General features: G+C 54.6%; 8 protein-coding genes across 8 annotated transcripts; 7 read left to right on the top strand and 1 right to left on the bottom strand.

Annotated features, from left to right (window-relative positions):
* Positions 1 to 323: 323 nt before the first annotated feature.
* SPSK_09266 (uncharacterized protein) lies at positions 324 to 1,679 on the top strand (the record flags this gene model as incomplete). Its single annotated transcript, XM_016735842.1, has 2 exons — positions 324 to 354; positions 409 to 1,679. The coding sequence occupies 2 exons, from the start codon at positions 324 to 326 to the stop codon at positions 1,677 to 1,679; spliced, it is 1,302 nt and encodes a 433-aa protein (XP_016586866.1).
* Positions 1,680 to 3,014: 1,335 nt separating this feature from the next.
* SPSK_09735 (uncharacterized protein) lies at positions 3,015 to 3,800 on the top strand (the record flags this gene model as incomplete). The annotated part of the gene is made up of 1 exon (XM_016736305.1): positions 3,015 to 3,800. One exon carries the CDS (start codon positions 3,015 to 3,017, stop codon positions 3,798 to 3,800), a length of 786 nt encoding a protein of 261 aa, XP_016586865.1.
* Positions 3,801 to 4,489: 689 nt separating this feature from the next.
* On the top strand, positions 4,490 to 5,150 carry SPSK_09823 (uncharacterized protein; the record flags this gene model as incomplete). Its single annotated transcript, XM_016736392.1, has 3 exons — positions 4,490 to 4,509; positions 4,571 to 4,594; positions 4,661 to 5,150. The coding sequence occupies 3 exons, from the start codon at positions 4,490 to 4,492 to the stop codon at positions 5,148 to 5,150; spliced, it is 534 nt and encodes a 177-aa protein (XP_016586864.1).
* A 657-nt stretch (positions 5,151 to 5,807) lies between these two features.
* Positions 5,808 to 6,719, top strand: SPSK_09645 (oxidoreductase, short chain dehydrogenase/reductase family; the record flags this gene model as incomplete). The annotated part of the gene is made up of 1 exon (XM_016736217.1): positions 5,808 to 6,719. The coding sequence occupies one exon, from the start codon at positions 5,808 to 5,810 to the stop codon at positions 6,717 to 6,719; it is 912 nt and encodes a 303-aa protein (XP_016586863.1).
* A 1,206-nt stretch (positions 6,720 to 7,925) lies between these two features.
* On the top strand, positions 7,926 to 8,692 carry SPSK_09748 (uncharacterized protein; the record flags this gene model as incomplete). Its single annotated transcript, XM_016736318.1, has 2 exons — positions 7,926 to 7,964; positions 8,030 to 8,692. The coding sequence occupies 2 exons, from the start codon at positions 7,926 to 7,928 to the stop codon at positions 8,690 to 8,692; spliced, it is 702 nt and encodes a 233-aa protein (XP_016586862.1).
* Positions 8,693 to 8,881: 189 nt separating this feature from the next.
* On the bottom strand, positions 8,882 to 10,452 carry SPSK_09108 (UNC93-like protein; the record flags this gene model as incomplete). The annotated part of the gene is made up of 3 exons (XM_016735687.1): positions 8,882 to 10,117; positions 10,180 to 10,361; positions 10,413 to 10,452. 3 exons carry the CDS (start codon positions 10,450 to 10,452, stop codon positions 8,882 to 8,884), a joined length of 1,458 nt encoding a protein of 485 aa, XP_016586861.1.
* Positions 10,453 to 12,203: 1,751 nt separating this feature from the next.
* SPSK_09130 (streptomycin biosynthesis protein StrI) lies at positions 12,204 to 13,741 on the top strand (the record flags this gene model as incomplete). The annotated part of the gene is made up of 4 exons (XM_016735709.1): positions 12,204 to 12,278; positions 12,329 to 12,680; positions 12,765 to 12,948; positions 13,021 to 13,741. The coding sequence occupies 4 exons, from the start codon at positions 12,204 to 12,206 to the stop codon at positions 13,739 to 13,741; spliced, it is 1,332 nt and encodes a 443-aa protein (XP_016586860.1).
* A 777-nt stretch (positions 13,742 to 14,518) lies between these two features.
* Positions 14,519 to 15,469, top strand: SPSK_09606 (uncharacterized protein; the record flags this gene model as incomplete). Its single annotated transcript, XM_016736178.1, has 1 exon — positions 14,519 to 15,469. One exon carries the CDS (start codon positions 14,519 to 14,521, stop codon positions 15,467 to 15,469), a length of 951 nt encoding a protein of 316 aa, XP_016586859.1.
* Between the last annotated feature and the right edge of the window lie 163 nt (positions 15,470 to 15,632).

Genomic DNA, 15,632 nt, shown 5'->3' with positions numbered 1-15,632 from the left:
ACTGGCAAGATGGCAGGGCCAACGACCTAAACACCAAGGAGGAAAACTGCAGCAGCAACACAATTAATTAATATCACGATATCGGCATAGATAGACGAATGGAACACATTGAATATGCCCGAATCGGCAAACAGATGTGTCCCGGTAGTAGTCGGGGACGACGCACACAATGCTCGCAATGACATATATTCAGCGGCGCCCCCGCATCGTCGCCGACGCAAGATGATGAAGCGTGGCAAAGAACGCCGTGACGCTTACGTGAGTAGCCGACTGATTCGCCTTTAAGCTGTCCAATCCGTTGTCGTCCGTCGATATTTGCAGCCATGGTCCGGCTATGGTCACTTGCACTCTTGGGTAAGCCATATCAACGAGAGATGAATCCACTGCGCGCATATGGCTCCTAACTAGACAAAGCACCGCTGGTTGCGGCCTCCGTGTCCAACATTCACATCCCGCAGCTGGCCACGACAATCGCCATCAACCTGCCGCCCAACAGCAACGACGTGAACTTTTACATGGTGGCGCCGACGCACTATACCTATGTCGCCCTCGGCTTCGGCACCGGCATGGCCAACTCGTTCATGCTCATCGCGTACCCTGCGGCGGACGGCCGGCACATGACTGTCTCGCCCCGGCTGGGCACGGGCGACACGGAGCCCCAGTTTGACAGCAACTACCGTGTCTGGCTCAACGGCAATTCGACCGTCTACGGCTCGTACATGATTGCCAGCGGCACCTGCTTCAACTGCCGGTCCTGGCCCGGCGGCAGCCTCAACAGCTTCACCACCAACCAGCCCATGATGTACGCCCTCGGCCCGTCCTATGCGACGGCCCTCGCCAGCAACGACCAGGGCGTCACGCTGCAGAAGCACGAGGCCTACGGCCGGTACCTGATGAGCACCATCCAGGCGACGGGCTACGGCGGCACGGGCGTCTTGACGAGCATCGACAACCAGGCCAATACCGGCACGCAGCCCGTCAACACGTACGGCGCCAACAGCCCCAACGGCGTCGTGCTCAACGACCGCGACGGACTGGGCCTCGCGCACGGCATCGTGCTCGCCATCGCCGCCCTCGTCCTCGCGCCCGTCGACATCCTCCTGGGCAGCGGCCGTCTGCTGGCCCGCTTCCCGCTGGTGCACGCCCTCGGAAGCCTGCTGTACCTGTTCCTGCTCGTGGCGGGCCTGGGCACGGGCGTCCGCGCCAGTTTCGAGTACGTCGCCACGCGGCACTTTGCCACTGCGCACCAGGTCATTGGGTTCATCACCTTCTTCATGGGCCTCGTGCTGCTGGGCCTGGGCATGGCCCTGCACGTCGGGCGGGCCTTGTCGTCCTCTAGCGAGCGCGGCATCGTGGCCGCCGTGCACATGTGGGGCACGCGCTTCCTCTGGGTCTTGATTCTCATCGACGGTGGACTCGGCCTCAAGCTGGCCGATGCATCCCTCGGCCTCGTCATTGGCTACGCGGTTCTGTCCGGCATCACGCTCCTGGCGGTCGTGTTTGTGCTGGCCTGCCTGTGGTGCATCGGTGGCCGCAAGGCGCGTGCTCGTGATGGTTCCGTGGGCGACCGCGGAAGTCCGGTCCGGTTCAGTTTCAACAACCGCAAAAGTGTCAACTCACGTAAGACGTCGGGCGACTCGGAACCTGTGATCATCCCCGAAAACCGACATGCAAGGTAAGGCGGCTTACTACACATCACCATAGTCACGCCATGGAAAAAAGAGAGAAAAGGCACTGACATCTGTCCAGTGGTAGATACGAGTAGATAATGGTGGAAATGGCTGAACGATATGCAGGACGGGAGGGGAGGGAAGGGCGTACGTTCAGGGTGGATGACTTTCTGTAAAGAGGTCTTGACTCAGCAGTACTTTAGGTTTCCATTTCTACAGAGTTTTTTGTACTTCAGTCGAACTTGTCGTTTAGCTACTTTTGTTTATTGCTGGGTACACGGAAGATACTTTCCATTTCGGTATTCATTAAACTCAGCAGGAAAGCACCAGAAAGTATCCGTGTCGTGGAAATTTTATTACAAATGAAAAGGTTGGCTGGAGCAAGGCTTTCGGTTTTCCTATCAGTAAGGAATCCTCCCTCTCTCCGCGATGAACGCCTTGCTGTTGTTGTCAAAAAAAGTCTTGTACTTACAGTACGGTTACTTTCTTTCTCCGTCCCCATACCACGCCCCTAGTCATGTTATGGGACTTACACAGTCAAATAAACAGGCCCTTAAAATAACTAAGCTGCTAGGGTGTCGAACGCAACTCGATGCCCACATGCTGCAGATCGTCGAGCCAGTATAAGACAGTTGAACGTCAAGGAAGAACTGGCCCATACTCTTGATACAATCAAAACTTGCCAAGGATGCAACCCCGAGAGTCAGCAGCGCGGTGACTAGCGCCGCAAGAGGTACATTCCGCTGAGTAGTTGTTAAATGGTTACTCATGCGGTGATGCTATGTAGTACTACCATTTGACAAATTTACACCGTCTATGGCACGGGATGTACCATTACTCATGATTCAAATTGGTCCACTGGAAGAATGAACACCAATCTCAGTATATATAGCCAGCATTTCCAATTTACTGGAATATTCTTCTTTTGCATCTACAGTAATACACCGTCTACAGCAGTAACTTTCAACAGCGCAGGGACTTTGCATTCAGGTATTACTATCTGCTCTATGAGCCTCTATTCATCGTCTACATTGCAGAATGCTAATACTGTAGGGTTATGCCAACTGGCACAGGATCACAGCTATGAAACGCCAATATTTCCGTTATATCCTTTTTTGGATGAAACGGAGGGATGCAATTTATAAAGAGATTTCCCGCACATCAACAGAGCAAGAGGCAGCATTGTGTATGCCATTCATTGCCGATGCCGTTTTTGCATGCACGGCCGCTGTGCATCACTTGGACAAAAGATCTTCCGTCGCCGCACCATCTGTTGAATTCACACCATTCACCCTCGCCAATTTGCCACCCCTGGCCCCCGGCAAATCTTGCTGCCTTCGTGAAATGTGTCTTGAAATTCTCGCCGGGCTGGATCTCGCGCTCAAGACCGCAAGCCAAACTGCACAAACGGTCGTCGCTTGTACGTCACTTGCCGCTGAACTCGTACGGAACAGTTTTCGTGAGGCTGTCGCGGCGGGGCTATTTGGTAATCCTACAACGTCCACCAAATCCATCTTCCGGCAAGTAACGGCACAGTCACCTGGTTCTGCGACGCCGAGCATCGATCGCATGGCATCTGCGACTCTCGCTCTCGACGCTGCCATCGCTGCTGCAGAGAATGGGTATAGCAACCGTCAGTTTTGGATAGAAGGCACAAGCTTTGCAAATACCAAGTCCCTTTTAGAGCGCATGGGCCGCTACCTCAAGGAAACGCGAGATATCGTCGGCAAACTTCACAAGACTTTGTGTGCCTCCACAACCGACCAGTGGTGGCAAGGGTCGGTGGAAGGCAACTTGTCTGCGGCGACTGCTGTGGATCGGTTAGCCACAGCGACCGAGATCGTGGCCGGTTGTGTTGCCATAGCGAGCCGCACCATGACCGACGCAGAGACCGCCTCAAAATACGCAATGCGCGGCATTCGTGATCAGTTGATTGTTCTAGACCTTCGCGTGCCGGGTGGTCTCCCTGCCCTGAAGGACACAGCGCCAATGGCGTACACCACTGCTATTTCGTTACCTTTGAAGAAGTCGCAAGAGGCCAAGAATCATACCGCTGCGATGTTGCACTTGGCAGCCAACGAGGCACTTAGGCTGGACACAACTAGTGCTCACAGTTCTAGCAATCTTTAAGCTCGTCGTTTGAAGACAAAACGTAAGCTTCAGGGAGTCGCTTCCCTTGGGCCTTCTGTCCACGATGTTCTTATAACGCCGTCAAGCCAGTGCGGAGTGGCTTCTACTTGTGCCGTTGTCTCAGGATTGATTTGGGTGCTGTGAAGCAGCCCACTGAATCACAAGTTGTGTACTTTATTGATGTTCGAGATTCATAATAATTACTGCGTTTAAATTGTTGTACGGAAGTCACACTTATTTCGGCAGATCAAAAAACTCCAAATGTCATGTTCGCAAGAAACAACCCAAAGCATAAAAAAAGCAGATGTCGTCAATAGTCAATACATCAACCAATTCGCCCACACGCCTGGAGGTGTCTCAGGGATAACCCAGTGGTTTAAAGGTACCATCAAGCTACCTTGTGTCTATGATTACACCGAGCCCACCTGTGACTTCCTCTGCAGCCTGGTTTTATCTCCTGACCGTTAAATTTATCGTTACGCGCACGTGACGCGACGCGTCACGTGTCCTAGAATGTTAGTTCGACACGGTACGCGTCTGCACGTCCTCATTTCCTTCTTTTCATTCCATCTTTTACCATACAATGCACCTGCCCGCGGAACCACCATCTGAACCGTCCACGCTGCTCTATCCAATTTCATCTAACGCGCCTTCCGATTCCGATAAGTTCTTTATACTGCTGTTACACAATGACGTCACCTCTAGACAAGTACGTCAACATTTCAAGTGGGGAGAGATAACGACGCGGAAGCTAATGTCTTTAACTGCAGCGTGATCATTGGAGCTGTCGTCGCGTTCGTCGCGCCATCGGCAATTTTTGGCGCATTGTTTGCGGCATAGTATACCGTCCGGTCAAAAAGGACGGCAGAGCGGGCAACGGCCAACTCTGACCTTGAGGCTGGCCGACCCCTGGCCCTGTCTTTTGTCCTCAACGCGTCGAAAGGTGCGGCGCGAAACAAATTGAGCCGATGGCTACGGAGTTCCCTTGACGACAAGCAATGGGTGCCGCTCCGTATGCGGCATGAAGCAAACCTTGCTCGAGCCATAAACAACGCAGAGAGACTGTACTTTGCGGCGGACGAAGCGCACGATGCTGCGCTGAGACGAAACCAGCAATTGATAATGGCTGGAGAAGAGCGTCGGATTAAGTTCCGTCGCTTATGCGAAGCCTATCAAGATCTGAAAGCGGCCTCGACAATGCTTCAGGCCCTGGTAATCGAGTCGAAGCTACAACGCTTCGAGATCAGCCTGGTGCGCGATGACGTAGCTCGCGAGTTCCCACCAGCGCCCCCACCAGCGCCGGCAGGTGGGGATTTACCTGGTGAGGCTCACGAGGAGGTCCAAGGCTAGGTGGAAGTTCTTTTTTTGATTATCGTTTTTGGTAGACTTTTGGGATATCATTGTGCATTGCTTGTTGCGTTGCTTTGTATTCTTGTTTTCCTTTTTTTTTTTTGGTACATAGGTTATTTGGGGTCTTTTTTGCCCGTACAAGCAATTTGGCTGGCGTTTTGCTTTCATTTTGTTCTCCTGTTTTGTATGCCCTGCAGTAGCTTTCCTTGGATATACTTTTGGTGTTTTTTTTTTTCTTTTTGGAATAAACTTTGCCAGTATCCTCTGTGATGCCCGTAAGATAACCAGGTCCAGTCTTTCTTACGGCCCCGATGGCGTGTGAGTGTTTGAGCCCACACCACCTGCCAGATTGCGTTAGCTTGAGGAGTAGAAACCGGCGGGAAGGATGCACGAGGCCGTGGCCCTGCGTGGTGCATAGTTCTGTCACGATTGAAGCAATGTATACCACGACCCTGCACAGTGCACAGGTGTATCACGATCAATGCGATGCATACGATGGGTCAAAGGACTAGGAAAACAAATCGTGTGTCCGTATATCGGAGACGAATGCTGGTATATCTATGGGAATCCCTAGTCAATCCATCTCAATTTTTATCTGCGTCACTCCCATGAACCAAAACGCGACGCCAAAACTACATCAGATTCTATCCAATCAGAATGGCTGCACCGTCTGGGCTCACCGACCGAAATGCTCTGACGTCTCGCGTCATCCCGTCCATGGTCTTTAGCGACGGTAGCCCCTCTTCCCGCACACCGGCTCCATCGTCCGAAATCGAGGCCGACCCGACCGCCGGGGCAGCAAAGCGTTTCGAGGTCCGCGGGAACGCCATTGTGACCGGTGGCACGGGCACACTGGGCCTGCAGGCCTGCAACGCACTCCTTGAGCACGGCCTGCAGGGACTCATGATATTCGACGTCAACGTGTCCGAGTCCGACGACAATGTCGCGCGCCTGCGGGCCCGGTTTCCCCAGGCCACGATTGGTGTGCAAAAGGTCGACGTCACCGACGACGCAGCAGTGGGCCGCGCGGTCGACGAAACGGCCCGCGCCCTCGGCTCGGTCGACGCCCTCGTCTGCTTTGCCGGCGTCGTGGGCAGCGCGGAGTCGCTCGACGTGCCGGTCGCCCAGTTCCGCAAGATCCTGGACATCAACACCACGGGGAGCTTCATCTGCGCCCAGGCCGCCGCACGGCACATGGTCCGGCAGGGCACCGGCGGCTCCATCACCTTTGTGGCGTCCATCTCCGCGCACAGGGTCAATTACCCGCAGCCCCAGGTGGCCTACAATGTCAGCAAGTCGGCGCTGCTTATGCTCAAGAGCAGCTTGGCGGCCGAGTGGGCGCGGTACGGCATCCGCACAAACACGGTGAGCCCGGGCTACATGGACACGATTTTGAACGAAGGCGATGGACTCGCGTCTTTTAGGGCAATTTGGGCCAGTCGCAACCCGAGTGGTCGCATGGGCAGTCCGTCGGAGCTGACCGGTGCCGTTGTGCTCCTCGCGAGCAGCGCGGGCACATACATAAATGGCTCCGATATTTTAGTGGATGGTGGTGGTCTTTGCGTGTAACATACGGACATACAGTGCGAGATATCGAGACCAAGAAAATTGAGTAAAGATGTTGAATGGGGATCGTATTAGGTATGGCACATGCTATATACAACATAGAGTCTCAGATTGTAAGAACCGCGCAAGTGAAATGCTTTTTTTAAAAAAAGAATTGTACTTTTTAAAGTTTTGGCCCAACGACAAACATTAATATCGTTATCGTGATGGATTGTGCGCCGGGGTGATCGAACAAGGATCAAGGTACATTGGTTCCAGTTCGCACATATGGAAAGGTACACTGGGCTGCATTGGTGGGAGTGTTTTTGACGAGATGTGAATCCTGACAATGCATCAGAAGCTAGTGGAGAGTTCATACATGAAAGCGGTATTCAGGAGCCGACCCCGAAGGCTACTCTGCTCTAGCATCCGTTCCATCCTCTCTTAAAGAGAAAAATGAAGAGGATGCGATACAGAATGACGGGCATCGTGAAATGAGATGAGAAACGAGATGGGATGGCTGGGGGTGTTATGTTTCGTGTTGATTGGCTAATAAGGGCGGGCGTTTAGAAAATTCCAGGATGGAAGCCCAAGTTGGAAGCGGAGGAGCTGGGTAACCATTGTGGTTTAAATGAACGAATGAACAAGGACATTAACGTTGTCTGCAGCTCACGCAGTGTTCATCATTTCGTGTCGTAGCATTTTACTTTTCTATATCCTTTGTAGTCTATTTTTGGAACAATGCCATGTAAACCTTTTGTTCACCCACTTTACTACAACGTAACCAAAAACGAAAGCGGGTTTCAACGTGTCACCACAGGGACACTCTTTGTGGTAAATATATCCATTCTTTGTTATTCATTTTCGTTACGTGCCCATGATATACCCACGAGATACTGTCGAACTAGATCACATCGGTCCAAAGCACAATGCAGTTTACCTACCAGCTGCTACATGTCCTGCAAAAAGGGGAGAAAAAGGAACAGGCAAAAGGAATCTGTAATTCGCCCTTTCCTAGGCTTCGTGATAACGGAGGGAGCGTGAGGCACGGACAGCGGGAAGGGTGGAGAGCGAATTGGGGGAGAGAGGCCGTGCACTCTTAGGTCTTGCTGCCCAGCTGCAGTTCGTCGCCTGGATTATCAGGCGACAGGATAGTTTTGGAGACGCGATATGCAGGATCAAGCCAACTCGGGGGCATACGCTCTTGTTCCCTTACCAAAGACATACAACATGGAGGACTTTGAATACCGGTTTCCCCGCTGGGTGAAAGTACGCAATTGGCAAAATAATCCATTCGAAGGCCTTCGACAGCAAAACTGACCGTTCTATTCCAGTTCCGGCTCGGATTCAGCACGATCACAGGGTTGGCAGAACCTCTAGACCGCGCGTATCCATGGGTGTTCAAGGCCACTCTTGTCGAAGGTGCCTGGCACCGCGTTGTCCGCTTGTGGCTGCCGTCCCTCCCCACACTGCTGCAGCGGTGTATCCGGATCCTGTGGCCGCGATACGCTCTGCCCAGCTGCGTCGTTTTGAAAAAGCTGCGAGGGCCGTTCGTCGACGACGGCGAGATCGTGTCCAAGACCGAAGAGTTTGACAACGAAAAGACCATGTACCGGCGGCTACGGTCTGTCCAAGGCTGCGCTGTCCCTGTCTTCTACGGCGAGGCGCAGTGTGAGGGCCGGCGCACGCTGGTCCTCTCGATGCTGGCGGGCCAGACGCTGCGGAACCAGACTCAGCCGCACCTCACCGTCGAGGAGTTTACGGCGTGCATCGAGGCGCCCATACGCGCACTGCAACAACACGGACTCATTTACAGCGACAACAAGCTCTCCAACATTATGCTCGTGGACGGTCGAATTATGCTGGTCGACCTTGAGTGGGTCGAAGCGCTGGAGCCAGAGGAGCTGGATGCCTACTGCAGCAAGGTGACGATTCGTTCTTTTATCCGGCGATACCGGGAGTACCTGGCCAGCGCAGATTATGGGGCTGTGACTTGAATGTATTTTTTTTTCGGTGACGATAGTTGAATTCATTGGGATGCAGGGACGACGAGATAGAGAGCTGGTCTTATACAGCATATATGAGGTTCACCCAGCGCCTGACGGAAAGATAAAGGAAGACTATGAAATCGTACATGACTATCAAAAATGCCAACGTTTAAATTCAACATCCGCCGACGTATTGTTTCACACCATCTTCGTCGTATTCTCCACATGGGTACCGACTTTGGCCTCGGTCGTTGCCTCGTAGGCGCCGGCTGCGTGGCCACCGGGCATGCGGATGCCCTCGAGCTTCTCGGGCGCCAGGTCCTCGACAAAGACGGTGTGCTCGACGTCGATGTTGGTGTCGCGTGTGTGGAACAGCACGCAGGCACAGAGCGCCAAGGATACGAGCGTCAGGAGCCACGACACGAGCTGCTCGTTGAGGTAGGGCGTGCGCACGGCGTCGATGCCAAACGACACCGCCGAGCCGGCGGACTGGATGCCCTTGTAATAGCCGGCCATGCGGGCCAGCTTGAAGGGATCGTTGGTCAGGGACGACATGGTGTAGTAGGCCAGGCCCTGGAAGGTGGCGTCGATGATGTAGTAGGCGAGCAGCAGAAGTATGGGGCCGACGGCTGCGCCCGCTGTCCAGTCCCAGGGAAGCGGCTCGCCCAGCACCGCGGCGTCGTCGCGCTGGAAGCGGAGCTGGAACGCCAGGCCGCCGCCCCAGATGCCGATCATCAGCAGGGCGACAATGCCACACGTGACGAGGGACCGCTTGCGGCGGTGGAAGGGGAGATTGTCCAGCAAGAAACCAACCAGGACGGACCCAAGCATGGAACCCAGACCGGTGAGCAGAGACACGAGCGCGCGTGTGCGGCCGTTGAACAAGTACGCGGTGAGGGCGCCCTGGTAGGCGTAAAAGTAGTTGCTCGAAAAGAACATGGGAAACAGCAACAGCAGCCGCCAGTCCTTGAACATGCCCAGGAACGCCGCAAACTCCGTGCGCGGCGACACATTCGGCTCCAGCTCGACGAGCGAGCCGTCTTTGCGGACAACGGCCTGGGGCGGCAGCACGAGCCAGCTGGAGCCAATGGCCGTGAGCATGATGATCAAAAACGCCACATAGACCCCCGTCGAGACTCCAGGCAGCGTGCTGTGGAACTCGATGCCGAGCGCAATGGCGGCGCCAATCAGCGTGCCGAGCTGAAAGATGGCCCAGAATACCGTAAAGGACCGGCCCTTGTCCTTTTCGAGAGGGTAGGCCATCATGATGGAGCCCTGCGCGGCCCAGAAGAGGGCACCACAGAAGCCAAGGATGGCGCCGGCCAAAATGACAAACCAGCGGGTGTTGTGCAGCTGAAACGACCACAGGGAGCCGAGGTAGATGGCGTAGCCGCAGGTGCCAATGGACATGGTCAGTCGAGGACCGAAGATGTTCTAGAGGGTCAGTTGCAAGTACCAGACGGAAACAATAAGGCCCAGAGGGCAGATGGACCCACGTTGATGCTTCCGGCAATGAATCCGGAAAAGGCAAATGTGGCATACAACACACTACTCGAGATGTCGACAAGCTGCACGTCTTGTGTGCCGCCAGCGCCGAGACCGCCGATGGCACTGAAAATGCCGACGGAACTGAAAGCCACGAAGCCGACGAGGATGATTTGCGTCCATGGCGAGTTGTCTGGGATGTTAGCAGGGACAAGATGGTAGGCGCCGAGGTATCACGACGTACAGCGGAAGCCGCCAATCTGGATGGCGGCGAGGGAGACCATTTTGAATATGTTGGCGAAGACAAGAGAAAATAGAGCCTCGAGTACGGCTGGTGTTGTGCTTCGTTGTCGTGGTGTTTTTCTTTTGGTCTGATGATGTGGTGCATCGATATGTACATATATTGGTGGGAGCGAGTTTGCCCGACACGCGATCTTGTAGAACGCATTCCAAGCTTGGGCCAGTGGCTGACGTTGCTATGAAGAGGGCCAAGACTTACAACGTATTTCCTCCCCATAGTCGTCGTCCACCTTCCCCGCAAGTTTCAACATGACACAAGCACGGTGCCGCACGTAGGGAACGGCCGCACCTAGCAATCTCTACTCTAGACTGGAGTAAGAAGATAACAAAAAACAAGGCCAGTAACGTTGTATCCTCTGCAAGGCAAAGATACTGAAACATGAGAGTCAAGGTGGCTTTGGGAGAAGGCCAAGTGCCACTTGACCCTTTCAAGAAGCAGTGGGCAACCTAGCCTGCTGCCAGGCCCAGGGTCATTGTCTCGGTCTGTGTCGTATATCCAAATATGCCTCTTCAGGAATCATGGAAAGTCCGCCTAGGAGGGAATCCATTTCCCAATGAGGATTGGTGGCTCAGTACTCCGCAGACTACAGGATGCGACCATAGAACCTTGTCCGTCTCTTTCAATAATTAACTAAGAATTCAAAAGTCCGACCAAGATAACGGCAGACACTCCACAGCCACGCGTGTTCCCTCTTAACCACTTCCGGGCGGAGGGAAGCCATTTTCCGTTAAGGACGAAACAGTGAAGTTACCGCTGGCGGTCATTTTTGACGAGAGATGAGTACCAAGTGGTGAATATTACCGGGCTACTTTCATAGTTGATGCGTATTTTCGTTGATGGCTTACGACAACTTTCAGTACCCTCCCTTGCAACGAGGAAAATGAATAACATGACATACAGTGAACCCCGTATTGCACGACGTACCAGCTCCCCAGTGCAAGTAGAGAAGGAAGCTGCTGTTCGCGGAAATAAACTTTGCCAAGACGCATGGCTTGCCATAAGCGTAGTAGTCTAGCCTTACTCGGTAGACTGGCAATGCATGATTCCATAACGGCATGCGCCCTCTACGACAATCCCCCGTCGTTTCCAATGTCCGCTTTTCACAACAAACACTAACCACATCTACCAAAGGTATCAGGCAGACAGGTTTCGGACAACAATTTGTCCGCAAACTCCGAAAACGCCAATAATCAACTATTGGGCGTTGGAAGACACTTTTCCCAAAGAGGCGAGAAAGACACAAGAAGAGGAGGAGGAAACGACGAAAAAATACGATAAAACATGACAGGGTTCGGAATGGAGCCCGGCATCTCGTTGAGGGGCCATTGAACGCCTTACACCAGCTTGTAACGTCCCATTCGTGGTACATGAGAGAGACGCTTCTGTATTTGCCAGGAAACCGGGAAAGTAAACTTAGATCGAGCCAGACAGACACATACGCGTTGTGACCCTGGTGACATTGGCCGCCGATGAGCAATGTGACATCTTTTATTGGTCCGCACTCGTCTCATTGCCCATGTCGTAAACACAACGGGCACATTGTTAGTGAAGACGGGCTTGTTGTTTTACATCTTTAAACTTGGTATTGCGTATTACTTGTACTGAATATCCATACATTATATCTCCATTCCGCTGTCTATTGCAGATATTTCACTTTTTTACTTACTTCCGTGTTCATTTTCAGCCTCTCCTTTGGAGTGTCCACGAGACAAGCGTCCATCATTACTGATCGACATGGCTATAGATCAAATTGACACGGCTGCCAGTCCGGTGACGATCGCCATCATCGGTGCAGGCCACCGTGGTAGGGTGCGTCCCTCTTTGACTTCACCCGAGCCCTTCACAGCTAACACCCTCAGACCTACGCAGGCTACGCGTTGGAGTACCCGCACCTTGCCAAGGTGGTGGCCGTCGCCGAGCCCAGCAAGCACCGACGGACGGCGATGGCGACCAAGCACAGCATCCCCGAGGCCATGCAGTTCGCTCAGTGGAAGGACTTGCTCGCTCACGGGGAGGTCCATGGCAACGTGGCCGACTGCGTCGTCATCGCCGTCATGGACCAGCTGCATGCGGAGGCCGTCGCCGATTTTGCTGCCAAGGGCTACCACATCCTGTGCGAGAAGCCCATGGCCACGTCCATTGGCGAGTGTGTGGCCATGGTGCGCAAGGTACTGGCTGTCGAAGAGCCGAAAGTGTTTGGTATAGGACATGGTAGGTCGTTGTGGACGGTGTTTTGGGCAGCGTTTGGATAGTCGATATCCGTCCGTTGCACCTGTACTGATCGCGCTCGGGCAGTCCTCCGCTATTCACCGTACAACCGTGCCATCAAGGAAGTCATCGAATCCGGCGCCCTCGGCGAAATCATCAACATCCAGCACATTGAGCCCGTCGGCAACGAGCACTTTTCGCACTCGTACGTGCGCGGTGCATGGCGAAAAGAGTCTGAGTCCTCGTTTGCCCTCATGGCCAAGTGCTGCCAGTACGTCTACCAACCGCCGAGTACTGACACAGCCTCGTCGCCTCGCTGGCTCCTCCACTAACTAGCTGCCAGTGACATTGACATTCTCTCCTTCTACCTGTCCGGCCTGAAGCCGACCAGAGTACATTCGTTCGGCTCCATTGGACACTTCAAAAAGTCCCGCAAACCCGCCGCGGCTGGCGAAGCCAAGAACTGCTTGGACTGCGCCTACGAGCCCGACTGCATCTGGAGCGCCAAGCGCATCTACGTCGACCGCCTCAGCGAGCCGGGTGTGCAGTGGGCCAGTCTGTTTGTCGATGCCGATGTCCTGGACGTCGAGAACGTCACCGAGGCCCTCCGCACCACATCGTACGGTAACTGCGTCTACGAGAGCGACAACGACGTCGTCGACCACCAGGTCGTCAACATTGAGTACGAAGGCGGCGTCACGGCCAGCATGACCATGTCCGCCTTCACCGAGGCCATCTGCGACCGTGGCACGCGCATCCAGGGCACCAAGGGCGAGCTGGTCGGCGACATGGTCTCGTTTGACGTCTTTGACTTCCAGACGCGCACCAAGACGCACCACACGCCCGTCCTGGAGGGCGGCTACCATGGCGGCGGCGACACGGGGCTGGCGCGGGCGTTTGTCGCGGCCGTGGCCCAAAAAGACCAGGCACGACTGGGCGTCACACCAGACGACATTCTCACGTCGCATCTGCTCGTCTTCGCGGCCGAGCGGTCGCGGCTCGAGGGACGCGTCGTGGACTTTGCCGAATTCCGAGCATCGTGCGAGGACCGGGCGTCCATGTAATTGGGGGGACGGTGATGCTGCATGATTACATTTAACGGAACGGGACGCTTAGCAATTCAAACCGACATGCATGCATGCCGCTGACCACAGCGACGGTGGAAGAATGACGAGCCGTGAAGCGCGAGGTCCGAATAAGAAAGTCATGAGATTTGAAACAGATTGCCAGCCCCATTTTAGCACGAGTCATTCCATTCGTTGCCGTATTATCAATGACCCCCGCTTATTCACCTGGATTAATAATTCCCACCAGCGCTTTGCTGCCAAATACGGTTTTCAAACCCCGCCAAAGCCTACTGACAGCCACTACAAAACTGCCGTGGAAGGTCCCCGAAAGGGCGCAGGACGTCATAACTGACATAATACAGCAGGCCTCTAGCGCGCTTTTGGAAGCTCTACGGTAATAACGCCATCGTCGCCTTAGGATCTGCCGAGAATAAATGCAGGTAGCATCCCATAGTCGACGAAAAAAGACCTCCACTCTAAACAACATATGACAACAAACAATTGACAGTTAGAAAGAAAGGGGCTTTAAGGACCCCTACCTACTGGAATACAAAGATCGGCTTCACCACAACACAAGCCACGACCAACACTTAAGTCTGCTCATCGTCTGCATCAGTTGCTTCATCTACTTTTACACACATCCCACTTTACCAGCAGATGCAGACAGCTGCAAGACTCGCCCTCCACCAGCTGTCGCATCCTCGCCCGTTGACATCGTCGCCTCGCACAATCTACAAGCCCTTCCTCTCCTCGACGCCCGCTCGACGATCCATCATGACCACCTCCGGCATCTTCCGCTACGCCGACCCGGCCACCATCGTCGACAGCGACGTCCCCTTTGTCAAGCCGTGGGCCAAGGTGGACACCGACGCCAGCTCGTATGCTCGCATCGCAAAGCAGAAGACGGTTGCCAATGTCCGTGACGCGCCCGCCGGCGACCTGGCCGTAGACCGCTCTGGCTTTGCCCTTTACAACAGCCCGGCTACCGAGAAGCTCTTCGTCGATGAGGACGCCATCCGCACGGGCTACTATGCCGAGGTCGAGGCCCTGGTGCGCGAAAAACTATCCACCCCGCAGGAGCCCGTCACCAAGGTCGTCATCTTCGACCACACCGTGCGCCGCCGCAACCCGGACGCGCCGCGCCAGCCCGTGCAGCAGGTCCACGTCGACCAGACCCCGGGCGCCGCCGCGGTGCGTGTGCGCCGGCATGCGAGCAGCGACCCGGCCGAGACCGAGAAGCTGTTGAAGGGCCGCTACCAGATCATCAATGTCTGGCGCCCCATTGGCCACGCCGCCTCCGACCACCCGCTCGGGTTCATCGACTACCGCACCGCCAAGCTCGAGGACGTCGTCAAGGTCGACCTGCTGTACCCCAACCAGCCGGGCGACCCCAACGTCGAAGTCGACGTCCGCGGCAAAGAGGTCCTGCCCGATCCCACCAAGGCCCAGTCGACCGACGGCTACTCGGTCAAGGGCGAGACCTACACCGTCGTCCCCAACGACACGCACCAGTTTTACTATGTCAAGGACATGGTCCCCGAGGAGGCGCTGTTCATCAAGTGTTTTGACTCGCGCAGCGAGGTCCAGCCCGGCGTGGGCCGCCCGGGCGTCTCGGCCTGGACGCCGCACACGGCCTTTGAAGATCCGCAGACGCCGGCCGACGCCAAGGGCCGGCAGAGCATCGAGGTGCGCTGCTTGGTCTTTTACGGCGAGGCCGAGCAGTAGATGCGATGAGCGTGGGGTGCTTTTAATATCAGGTCCACAATCTAGAAAGTTACCATTAGCGAGCATTTTGTGATTTGCAATTTCTTGACGTTTATTCTTTTGGGTTTGGTTAGGTATGTTTGTATTATAAATTATTATCAATTCTAAAAGCTGCAATATCTCG

This window comes from Sporothrix schenckii (genome assembly GCF_000961545.1).
Source record: "Sporothrix schenckii 1099-18 chromosome Unknown Cont44, whole genome shotgun sequence".
Lineage (NCBI taxonomy): Eukaryota > Fungi > Ascomycota > Sordariomycetes > Ophiostomatales > Ophiostomataceae > Sporothrix > Sporothrix schenckii.
The sequence above is the reverse complement of the archived record's forward strand: the minus strand, read 5'-3'. Positions and strand labels throughout refer to the sequence as shown.